This window comes from Diplotaxodon limnothrissa, linkage group LG18 (assembly GCF_057381915.1).
Source record: "Diplotaxodon limnothrissa isolate DT_005_m linkage group LG18, D_limnothrissa_male_GT1.1, whole genome shotgun sequence".
Taxonomy (NCBI): domain Eukaryota; kingdom Metazoa; phylum Chordata; class Actinopteri; order Cichliformes; family Cichlidae; genus Diplotaxodon; species Diplotaxodon limnothrissa.
The window spans coordinates 21,990,359-22,007,742 of record NC_140613.1 but is presented as its reverse complement, the minus strand read 5'-3'; the positions used below and the strand labels follow the sequence as shown (position 1 = coordinate 22,007,742).

The window sequence follows — 17,384 nt, the reverse complement described above, 5'->3', positions numbered from 1 at the left end:
CTAACCGCGCTGTGGGTGTGCGTGGAAACATGGAAAAGAGAGAAAGAGAGAGAGGGTTTTGCGTCAGGAAACAAGTAGCTTTAAAGACAGCCGGCCTGGAGAGGTCTTCACAAATAATCATGCAGCAGGTGTATCTGTAGGCCTGCGATCAGCTACACCCGCGTTTCAGTGCCACGCTGAGACTGATTGAGAGATGCGTTTATGTGTGACGTATATGTGAAACGATCTCCGCAGGTCGTCCGCTACCTGTGCGTAACGTTCACATCGCCCACAGTGGGGGTGTATTATTATTATTATGATTATTATTATGACTATTCCTCTGCAGCCACTCAGCCCGCTGCACGTCGGAGTAACAGCGCCATCTGCTGCCCAGTCTAACCACACGCCAACCTGTTCTCAGCGCGCTGGCGTTGCTCCTCACACAGCTGCAGATTGAACACCCAGAGAACCAAACAGGAGGAGAAATGGTTCAAACACACTCATCCAAACATCCAATGACACACATGCTGAATGTTTGCTTCTTTATATACACTGAGTGGCTGCACGGCCACAGACTGCATAGTCACTTGAAAGGTTATTTTCAGGTTACAAAAAGAAGAACAATCAAACAGGGATGACATGCCACACATAAAAAAAAGCTGTTGTCCTCGAGTGAAGGGAGTGAGGGAAGGTGGGTGCATTCTGTTCTAGCGGCCAAACACAGAGGTCAAATGTCACAATATAGGATCCTGAGTGCCAATGATGTTTGCCTCTTTATGATAATCAGAGAACAGACGCAGCCCACTTAGTCCCCCCTCCCCCACCCCCAGTGTGCCCTGCAGTGTCTGGTCTGTGTCATTACACACCTACAAATTGTGAGCACTATACGGCATGTTTGCCTATTTCATACCTCAGAAAAAAAAATTAAAAAAAGACAAGAAAAGAAAAACTTTGATGTGATCCACATGAAACACAATGGAAATGTCTGTAAATAATCTTTAATTTCATCTCTCGTTCTCTCTGTCTTATCTATTCTCAATTGATCTACTCTCTTGATATGTGTCTTTCTTTCATTTTCTTTTCCCCCTCCCCAACTAATTGATGCGGGTAATAATAGTACCATAGACACATGGTTTCTTTCTCGTGACTATTGTGCTATGTCGTGCTGAAACAATATATAAAGAAGCACCTTGTTGACAAAATGTAAGAACTTAAAAAAAAAAATGAAACAGAATCAAAACAGACAAATCATCATGTCATGGACTGATCCTATGCACAGACGAGGAAGGGATACCAAACAGAGACAAACTGTGCATATTTGTGAATACCTGTTTGATGGAACAAACGGACTGCGTGGATGTGAAGGACCTCTTCCTTGATCTTTAAACTTTGACCTCTTTGAAATGGACAGTCACGGCATTCCTCTGCTGATTGTTTTCTTTTGTCACCATATGAATTGCCAGATTTTTTTGTGTCTTTTTATAACATTTTTTTCTGTGTGTGTATGTGTGTGTGTGTGGGCAAAGCCACTTGTTGTGTAGCATCTTCTAGCGGGAGATAATCATATAAGGGAGGAGACACAGACAGGAGGAGGAAGGGTGAAGCAGGGGAGGCGGGAGCATCAGAGGCCCGTCATGAGACTGGAAGGTAGCAAGGGACATTCCTCCATAAACCCATAAACTGGGAGGTGTAGTGCACGGAAACAGGTTGTTGTTATTTGGGAATGACTTTGGAGTCTAGACGGAGGAAAACTGCATTTTTTAAAAAAAAAAGTTAAAACCCAAAGCAGAGTGTTAGTGAGGGAAATATGTGTGTGTGTGGCTACCTCACAGAAAATAACCAGACAGTGACCCAGCCGTAAATACCAAAGATAATCCACACCTGCTGTGTTCACACTGGACCTGGGATGTACACACACACACACACACACACACACACACACACATGCAGAGTTGCAGACAGATGCAGATTTGGATGCACGCACTTCCACGGAGCAGTCGTGCTGCATAGCAAACACAGCCTGTTTGTTATGTGGGAAGAGTTGAGTGCCTTTTTCCTTCAACCAGGGGATGGACTGCTCTGATCACACACAAATATGCACACACATGTTTAAATGAGGGGGAGTAGGGGGGACACACTGGGTGAAGGGGGTGCAGCACTGGAGGGGTCCTTGTGATCTTAAAGGGCCACTTTTTCGGACTCTCGGCACTTCTTTTCACACGGTGAGGGGAAACCATCGCTTGCCATTCCGTTTTTTTTTACACACCGACGAGATCGTATCATCTCACCAAGTCCTCTTTTCACGATACACACACGCACACACACTCCTCCCAGAGATATTTTTGTGTCATTTGTAATCCGAGAGTCGGCGTGTGTGTGTGTGTGTGTATTTAGCTGTTTACAAAGCCCTTCACTCCTGCTCTTTCCTGTCTCTCGATGGCCACCATTTCAATTTAACTGGTCTGAAAACAGAAAAAAAAAACAGAAACCAAAAAAATATATATAAAAGAAACCTTCCATCTGCTGTCGACACATGATGCACATTGGTGATCCTCCCCCGCTCCCCCCTCTTCGCTGGTCCCTCTTTCCAGGGTAGCATTACAACAAGGCAGGCATGTGTAGACAGTTCATCTTGATATACCTCAAATCTTGACTGTAAAATTTAATGTAGTGAAACAATAAGGACAATGTTTAGCAATGAGCGTGACATTAAAGTCACAACAAAATGATTGTTTGGGGGGTTTTATTTATAATTTCTATGAAACAAAGTGTGGAGCTTAAACTGGTTTTTGGTTTGACAGCTTTCCAGTTTTTTATTTGTTTCTTTTAAATTGTGTGCAGATTTGAACCGAGTCCTTTTTTTAGACTGAAAGAAGGGGCATGACATGGGTGTAGAAAAGTGCATAAGGGATAAATAAAGAGGCAATGACACAATACACATGCAGCAAAAGAAAAGAAGAAATCAACAAATAACAACACATCAAAGACAGAATGATTTCTGTTTTGCATCATTTTCTTTTTGTTCGTTTGTGTTTGAAAATTGTTTCCTATGTGTGTTGAAGTGATTCACATATTAAAACAAAAAGAACGAACCAAAGCACCTCTGTCATTTAGGAGTGGGACGAGCGATTCTTTTTATGCATGGATCCTATATTAGTGTATATAACCTGCGGGATGATCTGTTCCTCCACAGGTGGAGGTAAGGGGGAGAAACTGGGGGGGAAACAAACGAAAGACAAACAAAAAAAGCTGGGTTTTGGTTTTCAAGTACATTCTTTTACCCTTGTGTTTTATGTGCTGTTTGTGTATTTGTATAAAATATGTATATTTGTATGTCTTTGAGATTCATTACTGTGTGTTTCCCCCTGTTGTTGTAACCTTTCCCTTTGTGTCCAGTAGTCCCTGCACTTCCATCTCTATATATCTTCGTTTCATACCACAGCCGCGAGTGTGAGTGTGGAGTTTCTCTGCTTTATTTTTCTGCATTTAATCTAAATTTGATCACCCTGGCTGTTTGTCTGCTTTAGGAAACAGTCGAAGCTGAAACAAACGGACAGCCAGGCAGCTGAAATACGCTTCCTTCCAGTGTTTTAAAATGGCGTCATTTGCTTTTTCCTTCAGTCAGACCTTAGAGATCTTGAAGCCCCAGTGTCGATGTTCTCTCCCTCTTCCCTTACCAATCAATCAATCAGAGCCAAGTGTCTTTGTGATGGTAGAGACAATCAATTTCAAATAGAACGGAGACAAAAAAAAGAGGAAAGATGAAGGGAGAGAGAAAGAGAGCGATGGAGGAGGGCAGAGAAACTGACTGCACAAGAGAGATGGGAGCAGAGGGGGAGTGATACTTTCATTCCTTGTGTGTGTGTGTGTGTGCATGATCACCTTTAACCTCTGCAGAGTGACCTTTACGGTGGGGGTCGAGGCACCTTGGACCCTCCCCCGGCAATGAGGGAGCTAGTGGTGGGGATCTGACTTGTTAAGTGGACATCTAATCGAAGATGTTGATCAAATGCCTGCACACATGTGCACAGATGCATGCGACCATCAAGCAGAGAGCCTTTCCTCTGATCCTGATCTCAGTGATACAGTAAGGGTGGTGTCAGTCATGTGGGTCTGCCTTCAGTTTTTGGAGGAAGAATCAAGTAATAACTCGAGCAAATAATACACAAGGTGAAAACCAGTGTTGGTAAATTGTGTGTTTTGACGAAAACAAATAAAGAACGAAGCAATTGGATGACTGATTTTCTACTTTTGTGTGATGCTTTTTACTATCTACTGTGGTACTCTGCTGCCACCTGGTGGCTCAAGAATGGTCGTGTTTGTTAGAAAATGTTTGATCAGAAACCAGGAGGGTCCTCAATTTACAGCTTCTCTCTACTCAGGTCAAATATCTCTAAATTCTTATTCTCCAGAGTTCAACCATCACCCCCTTTGTTTATTTATTTTTTACACTTATAGTAAATAAGGATTTAAATGTAAACAGGTAAGTTTAAAAAGTGCCCACAAAAACTGGAGATGGAGCTGGAGATGGCAGAGTTAAAGCCGTTGGGAGCGATGGAGAAGATTAGAAATGAGTATATCAGAAGGTTTGGGGACAAAATTAGAGGCAAGGCTGAGATGGTTTGAACATGTGCAGAAGAAGGATAGTGGATATACTGGACAAAGGATGTTCAGTGTGGAGCTGCTAGGCAGGAGGACAAGAGGAAGACCTCAGAGGAAGTCCATGGATGTAGTGAAAAAGGACATTAGAGGAAGATGATTGTCTCTGGCGACCCCTAAAGGCAGCAGCTGGAGGAAGAAGAGGAAGAACTCCCTGACTTTGTTGTATTGATTTTCTAAATTAATTTAAACATGCTGACATCTAAAATATTTAAACTTGTATAAAGTCCAAGATAAATATTATAAGATAAATATTTTAAAAAAATTAAAGCTAACAGTGCATATATAGAATAAGGGTTTGTTTCCATCCGTGCTCAGTTTCAGGTCTCCAGAAGTTGAGTCATCCATCCTTAAAATAAACTACCCGATGATGATATCACATCAAAGCTAAGATTTGCTTCACTGCACATGATTCAAAATTGAGTTTTTCTTGTGGAAAATCTAGACTGAGCCCATCCAAATAAGTAAATGTACATAAATAAAAAAAAAAAAAAAAAAAAAAAAAACAGAAGGTGATGTTTTTCTGAATCTTTGTCAATGATGGGAATAACGGCCTTACAAGTAACTGAGTTACAAGTTACTAATGGCGTTACTTTTTTCAGTAACGAGTAATCTAACTAATTACTATTCCTATCGTTACAACGGCGTTACTAACAAGAAAATGCGGTGTGGTCTATGGGGCGCCGTTTGTAAACTGAAACATGCCGAAATTAACAGCAACATTTTTCCACATTTAGCTCTAAATCTTACAAAAACATGTTTTTTTGAGTCATTTTTTACAACATTTAGTAAAATATTTGTAACTTTTCATATTTAAAACAGGATTTTAAATGTTAAATCTAAATGCTAAATGTTAAATCTAAATGTTAAATGTTAAATCTAAATGCTAAATGTTAAATGTAAATATTATATTTAAATGTAAATGTTAAATGTAAATATTATATTTAAATGTAAATGTTAAATGTAAATATTATATATAAATCTAAATGTTAAATGTTAAATCTAAATGTTATATTTAAATCTAAATGTTATATATAAATCTAAATGTTAAATGTTAAATCTAAATATTATATATAAATCTAAATGTTAAATGTTAAATCTAAATGTTAAATGTTAAATCTAAATGTTAAATGTTAAATCTAAATGTTATATATAAATCTAAATGTTATATATAAATCTAAATGTTATATATAAATCTAAATGTTAAATGTTGAATCTAAATGTTACGGGAAACTAAATATTTAGCTAATATGCAAATTTATTGTACGGGTCAACGGAAATACCAAAATAAAAGCTTCAAGAAAACCTCCCGCGCTAAAGTGTGCCGGTCGCGGTCAGGTTCTGTGTTTGCGCTCCTCTTACGGTCACTTTTGACTGCCATGAGCTGCTTCGACTATTCCCTACCAGCATGTCCATGCTTGTATATAGCTCTTGTAAATCGCTGTCATTTAATGGGACAAACCTACTTTCAGAGTTTGACAAGGAGGGTATGGAGACCTCTGCTGTAGAAAGTTCTGGGTTGTGACGATGAGACACATGAGTTCCGCAGGCAAAAAGCTGGATGGGAGTTCTATTACCTTCAGTGGAAACAGAGTGATTGTTATATCCAGCTTTGAATTCCTTCAAAGTGCGGTTGATTCGTGGTAGAAACACATAATGAAGGCAAAATAGGTCTGTTGCATTTTCTAAGTCTAGGATACCAAGTGATTCCAATTCATAAAATATAGGTGCATAAATGCGGCTACAGTTGTTGTTTAAGTCTCGGTTGAAACGCTCAATCCTCTGGTTGTGCACAGAACTTCCCATTAAGACAGAGCTTTCACCCCTGCTTGCTCGCATGTCCTCCCAAATCTGAGCATTCTCTCCTCCGTGATCAGTCCTGATATGCAGGGGTCTGCCAAATTGTCCAACAGCTGCAGTAAAGAGGGCTTTCACAGTCTCAGCTCGATTATTGCTGGAGCACTGAAGAAACATCAACATCCTGCTGTATCCATCTATTGCACCATGAACAACAAACTTCCAACGAATCAGTTTGTGATTTCCATCTATGTGCCATATGAAATTTGGATGAGGCACAGAATATACTCGCCGAGCAACTGCAGTTCTTCTCCTGGATAGAACACCAGCCGAGTCCACCCTCCGCAGTGACTTTCTTACGCGCCATCTTTGAACCACTATGTTTTTGGAACGCAGATGACCCATCAGCATCACTTCTCCAACATTTGGATGTTCAGTTTTTATTTGGGACACTATCTGATCTAACTCATGGTCACTGATTACATTGAATTTTGACTCTGAGATATTATAGTCTTGCAGTAACTTATACAGAGTGGGCCTGGAGATGGAAAGGATAGATGCAGCTTCAGTAAAAGATGTTTTCAGGGAAAGAACATTTTCCAATTCCTCTTTGGAAATCTGAAGCCTTCCTTGGTAACCATCCTAGAACACGGCACAGAAAATCTCAATGAGCACAATTCTATAACAAAAGATGGGTAATTTGAGGCAATTGTACTGTGACAGATTAGCTAGAGTAATATTTTATCAATGTTTTAAAATATGAAAGTGAGCAATCAAAAGACACTTCACAGCAAAAACAGTAATAAAATATGACGTAAAACTTGTGAATGTTGTTGGTGGTGATGTGACACTGCTAGTGATGGACCCCTAAGAAGATGAAATGTATGTAGAATCAGAATCATTACTTTGACAGGATTTAATTTAAGGTGACATATTACACCAAAGAAAAAACAAAAATTAGTCAGCTAAATGATATGTGTAAGAAGGCCTACCGAGCAGTATGGTATCCCAGTGGAGACGGCAGGTCTACTTGGTCCAGGTGCATTGCTGGATTCCTAAGGAAACATTTACATCAAGAACGACTGTTACCTACCTACCAAATAAATAAATAGAGTTGTATGATGTTCGATCTCTGTCTGCCGCCTACCAAATGAAATAATTGAGGACTAGCTAAGTAATTTAGCTTTGCTAGTTTTGCTAACACTGCTATCAACCCGTCCAAAATGCTATACAATAAACTTACCAAGTGCTGCGGCGTTTGTGAGGTCGAGGGTGCATTACCGCTGAATCGTTGGATGGCCGACAAAACGGCTCTTCCAATGTTTTCAGCTAAATCGCTGGACATGCTGGTAGGGAATAGTCGAAGCAGCTCATGGCAGTCAAAAGTGACCGTAAGAGGAGCGCAAACACAGAACCTGACCGCGACCGGCACACTTTAGCGCGGGAGGTTTTCTTGAAGCTTTTATTTTGGTATTTCCGTTGACCCGTACAATAAATTTGCATATTGGCTAAATATTTAGTTTCCCGTAACATTTAGATTTAACATTTAACATTTAGATTTATATATAACATTTAGATTTAACATTTAACATTTAGATTTATATATAACATTTAGATTTAACATTTAACATTTAGATTTATATATAACATTTAGATTTAACATTTAACATTTAGATTTATATATAACATTTAGATTTAACATTTAACATTTAGATTTATATATAATATTTAGATTTAACATTTAACATTTAGATTTATATATAACATTTAGATTTAACATTTAACATTTAGATTTATATATAACATTTACATTTAACATTTAACATTTAGATTTATATATAATATTTACATTTAACATTTAACATTTACATTTAAATATAATATTTACATTTAACATTTAACATTTACATTTAAATATAATATTTACATTTAACATTTAGCATTTAGATTTAACATTTAAAATCCTGTTTTAAATATGAAAAGTTACAAATATTATACTAAATGTTGTAAAAAATGACTCGAAAAAACATGTTTTTGTAAGATTTAGAGCTAAATGTGGAAAAATGTTGCTGTTAATTTCGGCATGTTTCAGTTTACAAACGGCGCCCATAGTGGTCGCGTTACTATTTTTTAACAAACAGACGGTTGAAGCTGTCTTCAGTTTACCGTAATCTGGGCGCTACAGCTTTAAGCAGCTGCTCACGCCTGCGGACGGCAATCACTTTCTGCCTGAAGATCACTTTTTGGCACAACACCTGGAACTAGGGGGCAAAGCAATCGCATGAGTGCTGCTGTTTGACTGAGGAAGAATAAAGTAGTCGTCGTTAGCCAATCACACGACCACTTTAAGATGACAAAGCAAAAGGGTGAGATATACCAGTTTTTAAATTGTGTTTTTCCTCAATAGTTTCCTCATGTTTGCTGTCTAAGGACAGCGCTAGCAAACGCTCTCTGCTTATGACCAAAAAATTAAAAACAAACGAAACAAAACAAAAAACAGCCTGTTCGTTTTGGTAGAAAAATGCACCATGTTGACCAATCAAAAAATGATATGGCAACATGATATTTGGTTGTTTAGGAAGTGGAGGAAGTTTTAGGAGTGACAGCAAGAGAAAGAGAGAGAGAGAGAGAGAGAGAGAGAGAGAGAGAGAGAGAGAGAGAGAGAGAGAGATAAAGACAGCAGAAAGAGAGAAAGCGAGTTTTGAGATGTGAGATATTTGTGACGTTTAGCGTGTTTGGGGTGTGTAGTGAATGTGTTAGTGTAGTGTGTAGTGTTGTGGATAGTTTTGTGTTCTGTGTCAGAACAATGAGGCGACTGCTGTCTCCAGGTAGAAACAGGAGTGACACACCTGCTGCTGTCAGACCTGCAGGTATCAGGCTGTGATGTTCTCCTTTATAGTGGATAGAAATAATTTTTTTGGAGTGGCACAAATAATTTGTGTGGCATCTTATTGAATGCAGAACAGCTGACACGTGAGGTTGTGCTGAAAAGAATGATACCAAACAAAGTAAATAGTTTTTAAAGGTGAAATGTAGAGGAAACATCAAAAGTAGTCAAAAATGGCCAATTATACCCTGGACCCCAGAGGGTTGAACCTTTCTTTCTTTCTTTTCTTTTTTTTTAAAAGTAAAGCAATAGTTACTTTTCAAGTTATTAATTACTTTTAGAATCTTGTAACTCAGTTACTAACTCAGTTACTTTTTTGAAGAAGTAACTAGTAACTATAATTAATTACTTTTTCAAAGTAACTTGCCCAACACTGATCTTTGTTAACAAGGGTAAGTACAGACTAATTATAATAAGTAGCTCTGCGGTCTTTTATCAACAAAGACTTTAAAAAAAAGAACAACATAAACACTTTTTTTCTAAAAAAAAAAAAGGTCTCCTGGATAATTGTTTAATTTCTGAGAATGAACCTGGTTAATTTTGGAAAGTTATTATTTTACTCATTGGTTGTGGGTATTTACATAATTGCTTTTTTAAGTGTGTGTAATTTATTTGTTCAATCTAAAACACATTAGGTCTCCAGAATTAATAACACCTTATGTTTGAGTGTTCCTGGAGCTGTGGTGCTAAATCTTGAGAGAAGCCTTTGGCTGTCAGAGTGTCACATGAATGCTCACAAACCTAACGTACAACTGCACAATCAGACATGCTTTGTAATTTTACCTCCATGTGTCATACAGTGGTTTTTAAATTAAACAGTCGAGATGTGACTGAAGTGCACAGTTTCAGCTTTAACTCGAAGGCTTTAACAAAACTTTGCTTTCACGACTTATAATTGTTATTATTAAACTATAGGAATTTCTATTCATGTTTAGTCTCCTATTTTCAGCTGCTCAAAAGTAGCCGGACAAACCAATGAACATTTTTACAATGACTGAAGTCCTGAAACCATGGACATTACCAGATGTTGTGTTTCCTCCTTCTCGTTCTTGTGTGTAACCAGTGGTTTGGACCTCGCTCTAAATTTTTGTGAAGGTGTCTCTTAATTGTAGACTAACTATAGATACTACTACCTTCTCCAGAGAGCTCTTTACTTGGTTAGATATTGTGAAGTTGATTTTAACCATGCCGTCATACATGTTAGTTATCCTCTGAGCCAAGCTGGTCAGTGCGTTCTTTCTTTTAAAGAATGAATCACATTGTTGATTTGGCTGCTTCTAAAGGTTTTGCTTTCTCTCCAAAAGGTGTCAAGATAATTTTGAACTTCTGAAAATTGGGAACTGAAAATAGAAATGGCTGTAACTCATTTACTACGGTACTTTAGGTAAAGCTCTTAAATTAAAGCTAAAAGTCTGCACTTCAATCACATCTTGGTTTCAATTGAAATCCTCTCTGGTGGTGTACAGAGTAAAAATAACAATGACTGTTCAAAAACATATGGACTTAATTGTAGTTCTGAAGATCTACAAACGTGTGTAATGTTTGGTTCAACGTGGTGACATAAGCTTGTGTATTACTGGGCCATTCTATAATTAGAGTCCACAATATATCTTTTTGAAATATCAATTTCAAGCTATGATCAACTTTTAATAAAAAAATTAAATAAATAAAAATAAAAAAGGGTTCCATCATTACAATACACTACACTCGAATTAGTATTAGCTTTTTTGCGTGGTTCAATTTGCTAAATGTCATGTTTTACTACTCATAATTATTATTCAGATGCATGTTTTTTGTGTATTATTTTCATTATTATTTGTTCAAAAATAACCATTAAAACATGAAAACATTGTTTTAGAATAGAATAGAATAGAATAGAATAGCCTTTTACTGTCATTGTATATGAACAATGAAAATGTGGATTATTCACTTTCTTCGTGACCAAGAAATTTCTGTAATGTCTATTACTCAGCAATAGTTTGCCTCAAAGTCACATAAGCATCAAATGATTTCAGCCCCTTATGTGGAGCAAATTTAAAATACAGTGTGTTGAGTTTCTTCTTCTCTTCTTTGACATTTCTTCAGTGTGACTGCATCCACAGAGAGAGAGGGTTCACTGCTCATCAACTGTGACACCAACATGTTGTGTACTTGCTTTAGATGTTAGTTTGACAGAAATGTAGAGACTTTTTATTTAAATGTGAGTTGATTAAGACCATTAGCACATAGGAATTAGCACAAGGGATCAAAATGAAAGAAATGCCAACCATGTTACCTGGAACACAGCTGACAGGTTATCAGGGAATAGTATGACTGTTGTCATACTTTATTCCTAGTGTTTTTCATTAAAAATAATACATCACCTATTATAAAACCTTTAAAAATTATAATTTCATAGTAATTCACTGGATACTTTTAGAAAGGATTAATGTAGCTGATCTAAACTGTAGTTCATAGTCTAGGTACAGCATTTATATTACACTGAGTGAATAATTACAGTAAACTTCACTACCTGATTAAAGGAGCATTTGTGTTCCATCTGTATTATCTTCAGCAATATATCAACAAAGCAATTATTTCATGAAACATGGCTCATTTTGATATGATTCAGTGGTTTAATGAGGTGGCTTCCTGCTGACATTTGCACAATCTGATCCACAACTGCAAAGTGCTCCTTTAAATCATTACATTCATGCTCCGTGTTTATAGAAACACAGAAAATGAAAACGTCTTTATTCTTTAATTTTTCTCCTAAAACAACCTGTGATTTTTGTGTGATCAATCTTATAACTGTTGGCTAAACGGCAATAAAATTGATAAGGTAGATTTCTAGAGGGGGGAATAGTATATAATGTTATAAAACCCTCTAAATTCAGTTGATATCAGCTCTCAGAAATCCATCATCAAGCCCAAACTTCATATTTTCAAAACCTCCAAAATGAATGCGTCATTCACGTCTTCTACGACTAAGATTCTCTGTAACCAGATATTACAGTTTTTCTCAGTTGCTTTGGTGCATTTCTCACAACAGAATTGATCTCTGCACCACTACTAAGGCTCTTCTCAAAACAATTAGTGCAAACTGCAAAACATGGTGGATAACTTGCAAAAGTGAGTCACTTCATCAAAAAGAAAAGTCAGTTGTTCAAAATAAGTAGTCAATGCTTCAAAAGCAAGTCCCTTAATCAAAACAGATAATACATTCATCAAAAGCAAGTACTTATATCAATCAAAGTGTCAGGGCTGTCACAATTACAAGTCATTACACCAGCACCTTTGGTCACAAAATCAAATGGTTTGAACATGTTCTCATTGTGACGGATTTCTTTGTAGGTGCTTCCCAATGACATGTCAAGTCTGGACAGCATGCATGGCATGTTGAAAACCATAAATTGTAAAGGAAAATCAAGACACTCCATATGCACTCTTGATAATATTTAATTGAAACTGTTCACAGCATTGTGCAAACTGGGGAAATACAGTAAATCAAACATTTTACAGCAAACATAAACTCACTTAGACAGTAAACCTCACTCCAGTGGTTATGAAACAAAAAAACAAAACTGAAAAACAGACACTGCTGCATATCAATCATTGATATCTAGACGCTCCCGTCTGTCTGCCCACATATTTGCATCAACATCACAGCGAATGTCAGCTCTATCGATGCATCGGGGAAAGTATCTTCTGGAGTGTCAACTCCACCCTCTGCAGGACTCTGCTGTGATGTCATCACAAGCTGCATCCATAGCTGCTAGCAGGGTCATTTGGGTATGTGGATGCCTGTCATATACCTTCCACCTCCAGGAAGAGAAAAACTCCTCAATTGGATTTAGGAATGGAGTGTAAGGAGGAAGAAACTCCATAAGCATCCTGTCGTGTGCTGCAAACCACTGCCCGACTACAGCAGAGTGATGGAAGCTAACATTATCCCAAACCACTACATACATTGTCCGATTGTCACCAGGATCATCCCTTTCATTTTGTGGGATTAGGTCCCTATAAAGAGCGTCCAGAAAAGCCAACCGGTGTTGTGTATTGTATGCACCAATACGAGGAATATGGGTGTGAATGCCATTTTCTGAGATTGCTGCACACATTGTAATATTTCCTCCTCGTTGGCCTGGGATATCAATGGTGGCTATTTCTCCAATGTGATTTCGTTCACGCCTTTTGCAAGATTGAATCCCGCTTCGTCAAGATATACAAACGTTTGCAGGGGTTTCATGGAAACTCCTTAAAAATAGGGTTTTCAAAATGGGTGTACAAAGTGTTTGACAAGATGTTCAACAATTTTGAGTGCACTGACACAAGCAATGAAATGAAGACTATTAGTTGTAAGGACAATGACTATTCAGCCGGTACAAGTATAAATAATTGTGACATTCATGATAAAAGAAAGGAGATAGTGATGAATAGCAAGTCAAAAGTGACCATTCTTTAGATATTTGTACTTACTCAACTGCTTCATGTCCAAAGGCATTTGCCTTTGGACGCAATGAACATGAAACCGCCACAAGGTTGTGCCAAAACGACTACATGTTGTGGAGGTTGAACTAACTGTTGTGCAAAGTTTAATTCTGTTGTGAGAAATGCACCAAAGCAACTGAGAAAAACTGTAAATGTTCATTTTATTTAAATATTTCAAAAATTGTCAGAGCTTCAGCTTGACAGTTAAAGGATTTTGAACACTACTCGGGTGTGTTTTGGAGATAACTTGCTTGCTTAGTAAAAATAACACTGTTTTCTTCACATTTTTGGCTGATATGAATTCTAACCCTCGCTATAGAATCACTCTGACGAGCCTCAGACTCTAATGTGACACACACAAAACAGGGAGGCACACAGGATTCAGTCGAGTCACATCATGCTTTTATGACGAAAAAGGAGCTCATTTACAAGACAGACGGTATATAAAACATACATTTAAATTAAAAAAGAAGTCATATGTGTTCTATAGACAAATACATTATTGTCTTATCCTTCCCTTTGAGACCAAGCAGCCATGGGACTGAGCAAAACATGGGCGATCCCCGGAGAGAAGAAACAGCCGATAAATCCTATTTTACTATACCTACACTATTTACAGTTCAACAGTCATTTTCCTCTGTCAGACATGGCACGGAGGTCTACAGATTGGATGACATGATATGGCTAATAGATCTAATATGTACAGTTCCTGTTCTTCTTCTCCAAGGATCCACTTGCTATGGCACAAAATTTACATGCTAGAAATATTCACGTACACTCAGACGCTCAAGAAGCCGGAGAGGATCAGAGTCCAGGTTTGGTATTGATTGTATAACAGTCTCTTTGACATTAATGATTGATCGTTTTAACGCCATTCGACCTGATAAGCTGCTGTTTTTACGTTGGCTCTGCATTTAGTTGGAGCTCTCGGCACCCATTCCTAGGTTTCAGCGGTCAGCGACAATCACGCGAAAGAGGAACAAATATCAAAGAGTGATGGATGGAAAATGTTCTGAGATACTCAACGAGGTCAGTGCCAGGCTGATAGATAGATAGATAGATAGATAGATAGATAGATAGATAGATAGATAGATAGATAGATAGATAGATAGATAGATAGATAGATAGATACCTTAAGTATCAGTATTATTTTACCTGTTTGTATTGAATCAGAGCGCACCAAGAAATGCAGAGCTATACCAAATGAAAGCTTCCTCTAAAGAGTGGGAGAGGCAACAGAGCGTTTTATTACCCCAGACCTGGAAAAAAAAAAGCATAAAAGCTGGCACCATCTCGTTTTAAGAGGAAATCATTACAACAACAAAAAAGAGGTGTAGAAACCTAGGAATGAGTGCCAACCAGGTCTATGAGAGCTCTGTATGCCTCCTACTCCAGAGAGACTTTGAGAGAGTGACAAGATTCAAGATAGATCAATGAAAGTATGCCATTAACAATCCTGTCCCCACACAGCATGATTGATCAGTCCCACCACCCTGCTTGGAATATCAATAGCTTTATCAACAGCTTACACATCAGAGCAGATCATCTGTTTGAAGATAGATATGTGTAAAAGTACAATCATCCCAAGTAAACAAATGCTTCTTTATATATATATTCGTGAATGCCGGTGACTCTTTGCCCCCTGGCTTTAACTTGTACCAGATTAAAACACACGTTAGTCGTTTCAGCCAGTCCCATGGCCAGCAACGATGGCACCCATGGCTATCTGTACAAGTGTAGGTGAGAGTTTGGCAAGACCAATCACTGTATATAAAAGGCATGCATAGATTTAATCTGCTAAGACCACAAGAAAGAAACTTGTTTTTTTTTTCTTCTCTAGAGAGTAGCCGATCATTTGCTGAGCAGCACTTAATCATATACAGAGAAAGAATAATGCTGTGAAGTTTTCTGGGGGGAGGGTTTGGTGAGACTGGTGGTGGGGGTTTAAGTGTGTAATCTCCAGACTTAGAGCAGTTTGCTTTTTGATGAGATGGAGGCCTCTCCTGCTCCCACTGCAGGCAGAAACACACCCAGTGCCAAGACAGGGGTCACGCTATGGCTATAAGGAAATCAGTGAAGCACTGACTTATGAAGCTAACAGTCAATTTTCTCGCTTACCTGCTTGAGACCCCGAGCTGTTGCTTTGGTACAACAGTCATCAGGATTTGTTTCCTATACTCACAGTGACCACTGGGGGTCAGTATTGTCACACAGAAGGAAATGGAGGTGATTTTGTTTGTGTGTGTGTGTCTGTTGGGGGGTGGGTGGGGGTCTGGTCAAGGTTAAGATGAAGCATTTGTCTGTCTGAGGTGCTCTAAAGTGTTTCAGCAAAGCTCTGCAGCATGCTCACTTATATCAGGCGACAGCGATTGTTTGCATCACCGCCTCTTTGCCTGAGAAACTCATCACAGGTCATATCTCTGTCTGACACTGATGCTGTTAAACAGCTAAAAGTCTATTTGCATGACACTCTGTCTGAGAGGCCCGTTATGGAAATGGGACTAATAAGCCAAGTAATCACCCAATCAAGCCAGGCTCGCTCCTCTGTCATCCTATTACTGCTCGTCTCAGCTCTGATAAATCTCAAGTCTAATCCAATCAAAACCAGCAGCTGTAGGACGCGGAGCAAGAGATGGATTTATTTAGAGCTAACATGGAATCAGAAATGACAGGAGACAAAAATGTAGAAATGTAGTCCTGAAGATACGACTAATATGGTTCTTTTGATGTTGTTGTGGCCAAAATTGTAAGAAAACCACTTAAAGCGTTTAAAGGAAAGCTTCCCTCAGTGTGCTAATGGAATGGAAACAATGGGACACACACCAAAAAACCCAAATATGAATAATTCAGGCTTGACGCCACGACTGTGGTGTGTGTCCAAAGGGTTTTTTTCGTCTTGTTTTGTTGTGGGTCTTTGAAGAGTTTCCTCAGTGGAAGGTACGCTAACGGTGAGGTTGCTTCTGCTCCTGCTGTAAATGGGACGTCTAGACTACGGTGTACCAACCGCAGGCAAGGACAAACCAGCGGAGGGAGCGGGGGATATCTCAGCCTACTTTCTCAAGAATCGTGGCAGAGGAGATGAATCAAGCTCGCCTCCACTGGTATCTACAAACACAGAGAGTCTGTCAGTCAGAGTCAGGCAGGCAGCGGCTCAGCTGCAAAGCTGTGTTGTGTGCTGCAGCCTTTTTGAGGAGAGCTGCTGAGGATTTTTTTTTTTGGAGAAGTGTCTTTTTTTTAATCAGTTTAGCATACCAATAAAACCTTTGAAAGCAAACCTCTGCTAGGAAATTTAAGATGCAGGACATTTTTTTTAACAGCATCTAGCTTGAAGCAAGCTTTTGGAGCTTGAATAGACACAAGTGCTTCGTTCCAACCCCGATCAGCTGGAGGTGTCAGGTTTTTAATGAATGGACTACCTCCTTGTCAAGATGACTCAGTGTACCTCAGTAGGCAGAAAGCGAGCGTATAGGCGTTTAGTCACGGCTCTGCAACAACCCAACCTCTTTTCTGCATTTGCAAGTTAAATTGTGTCAAGATATCATCAAGAGAAAGTACGTACAGTACAGTTCACAGAGTTTCACACGCAGAGAAA

At 38.6% G+C, this 17,384-nt stretch overlaps 1 protein-coding gene across 1 annotated transcript; it reads right to left on the bottom strand.

The window, feature by feature from the left end:
• Window positions 1-5,952: 5,952 nt before the first annotated feature.
• On the bottom strand, window positions 5,953-7,882 carry LOC146613567 (uncharacterized). Its single transcript, XM_085378562.1, has 3 exons — window positions 7,679-7,882; window positions 7,428-7,490; window positions 5,953-7,077 (listed from the first exon to the last, which is right to left on the bottom strand). The coding sequence occupies exons 1-3, from the start codon at window positions 7,778-7,780 to the stop codon at window positions 5,953-5,955; spliced, it is 1,290 nt and encodes a 429-aa protein (XP_085234688.1). The 5' UTR covers window positions 7,781-7,882.
• Between the last annotated feature and the right edge of the window lie 9,502 nt (window positions 7,883-17,384).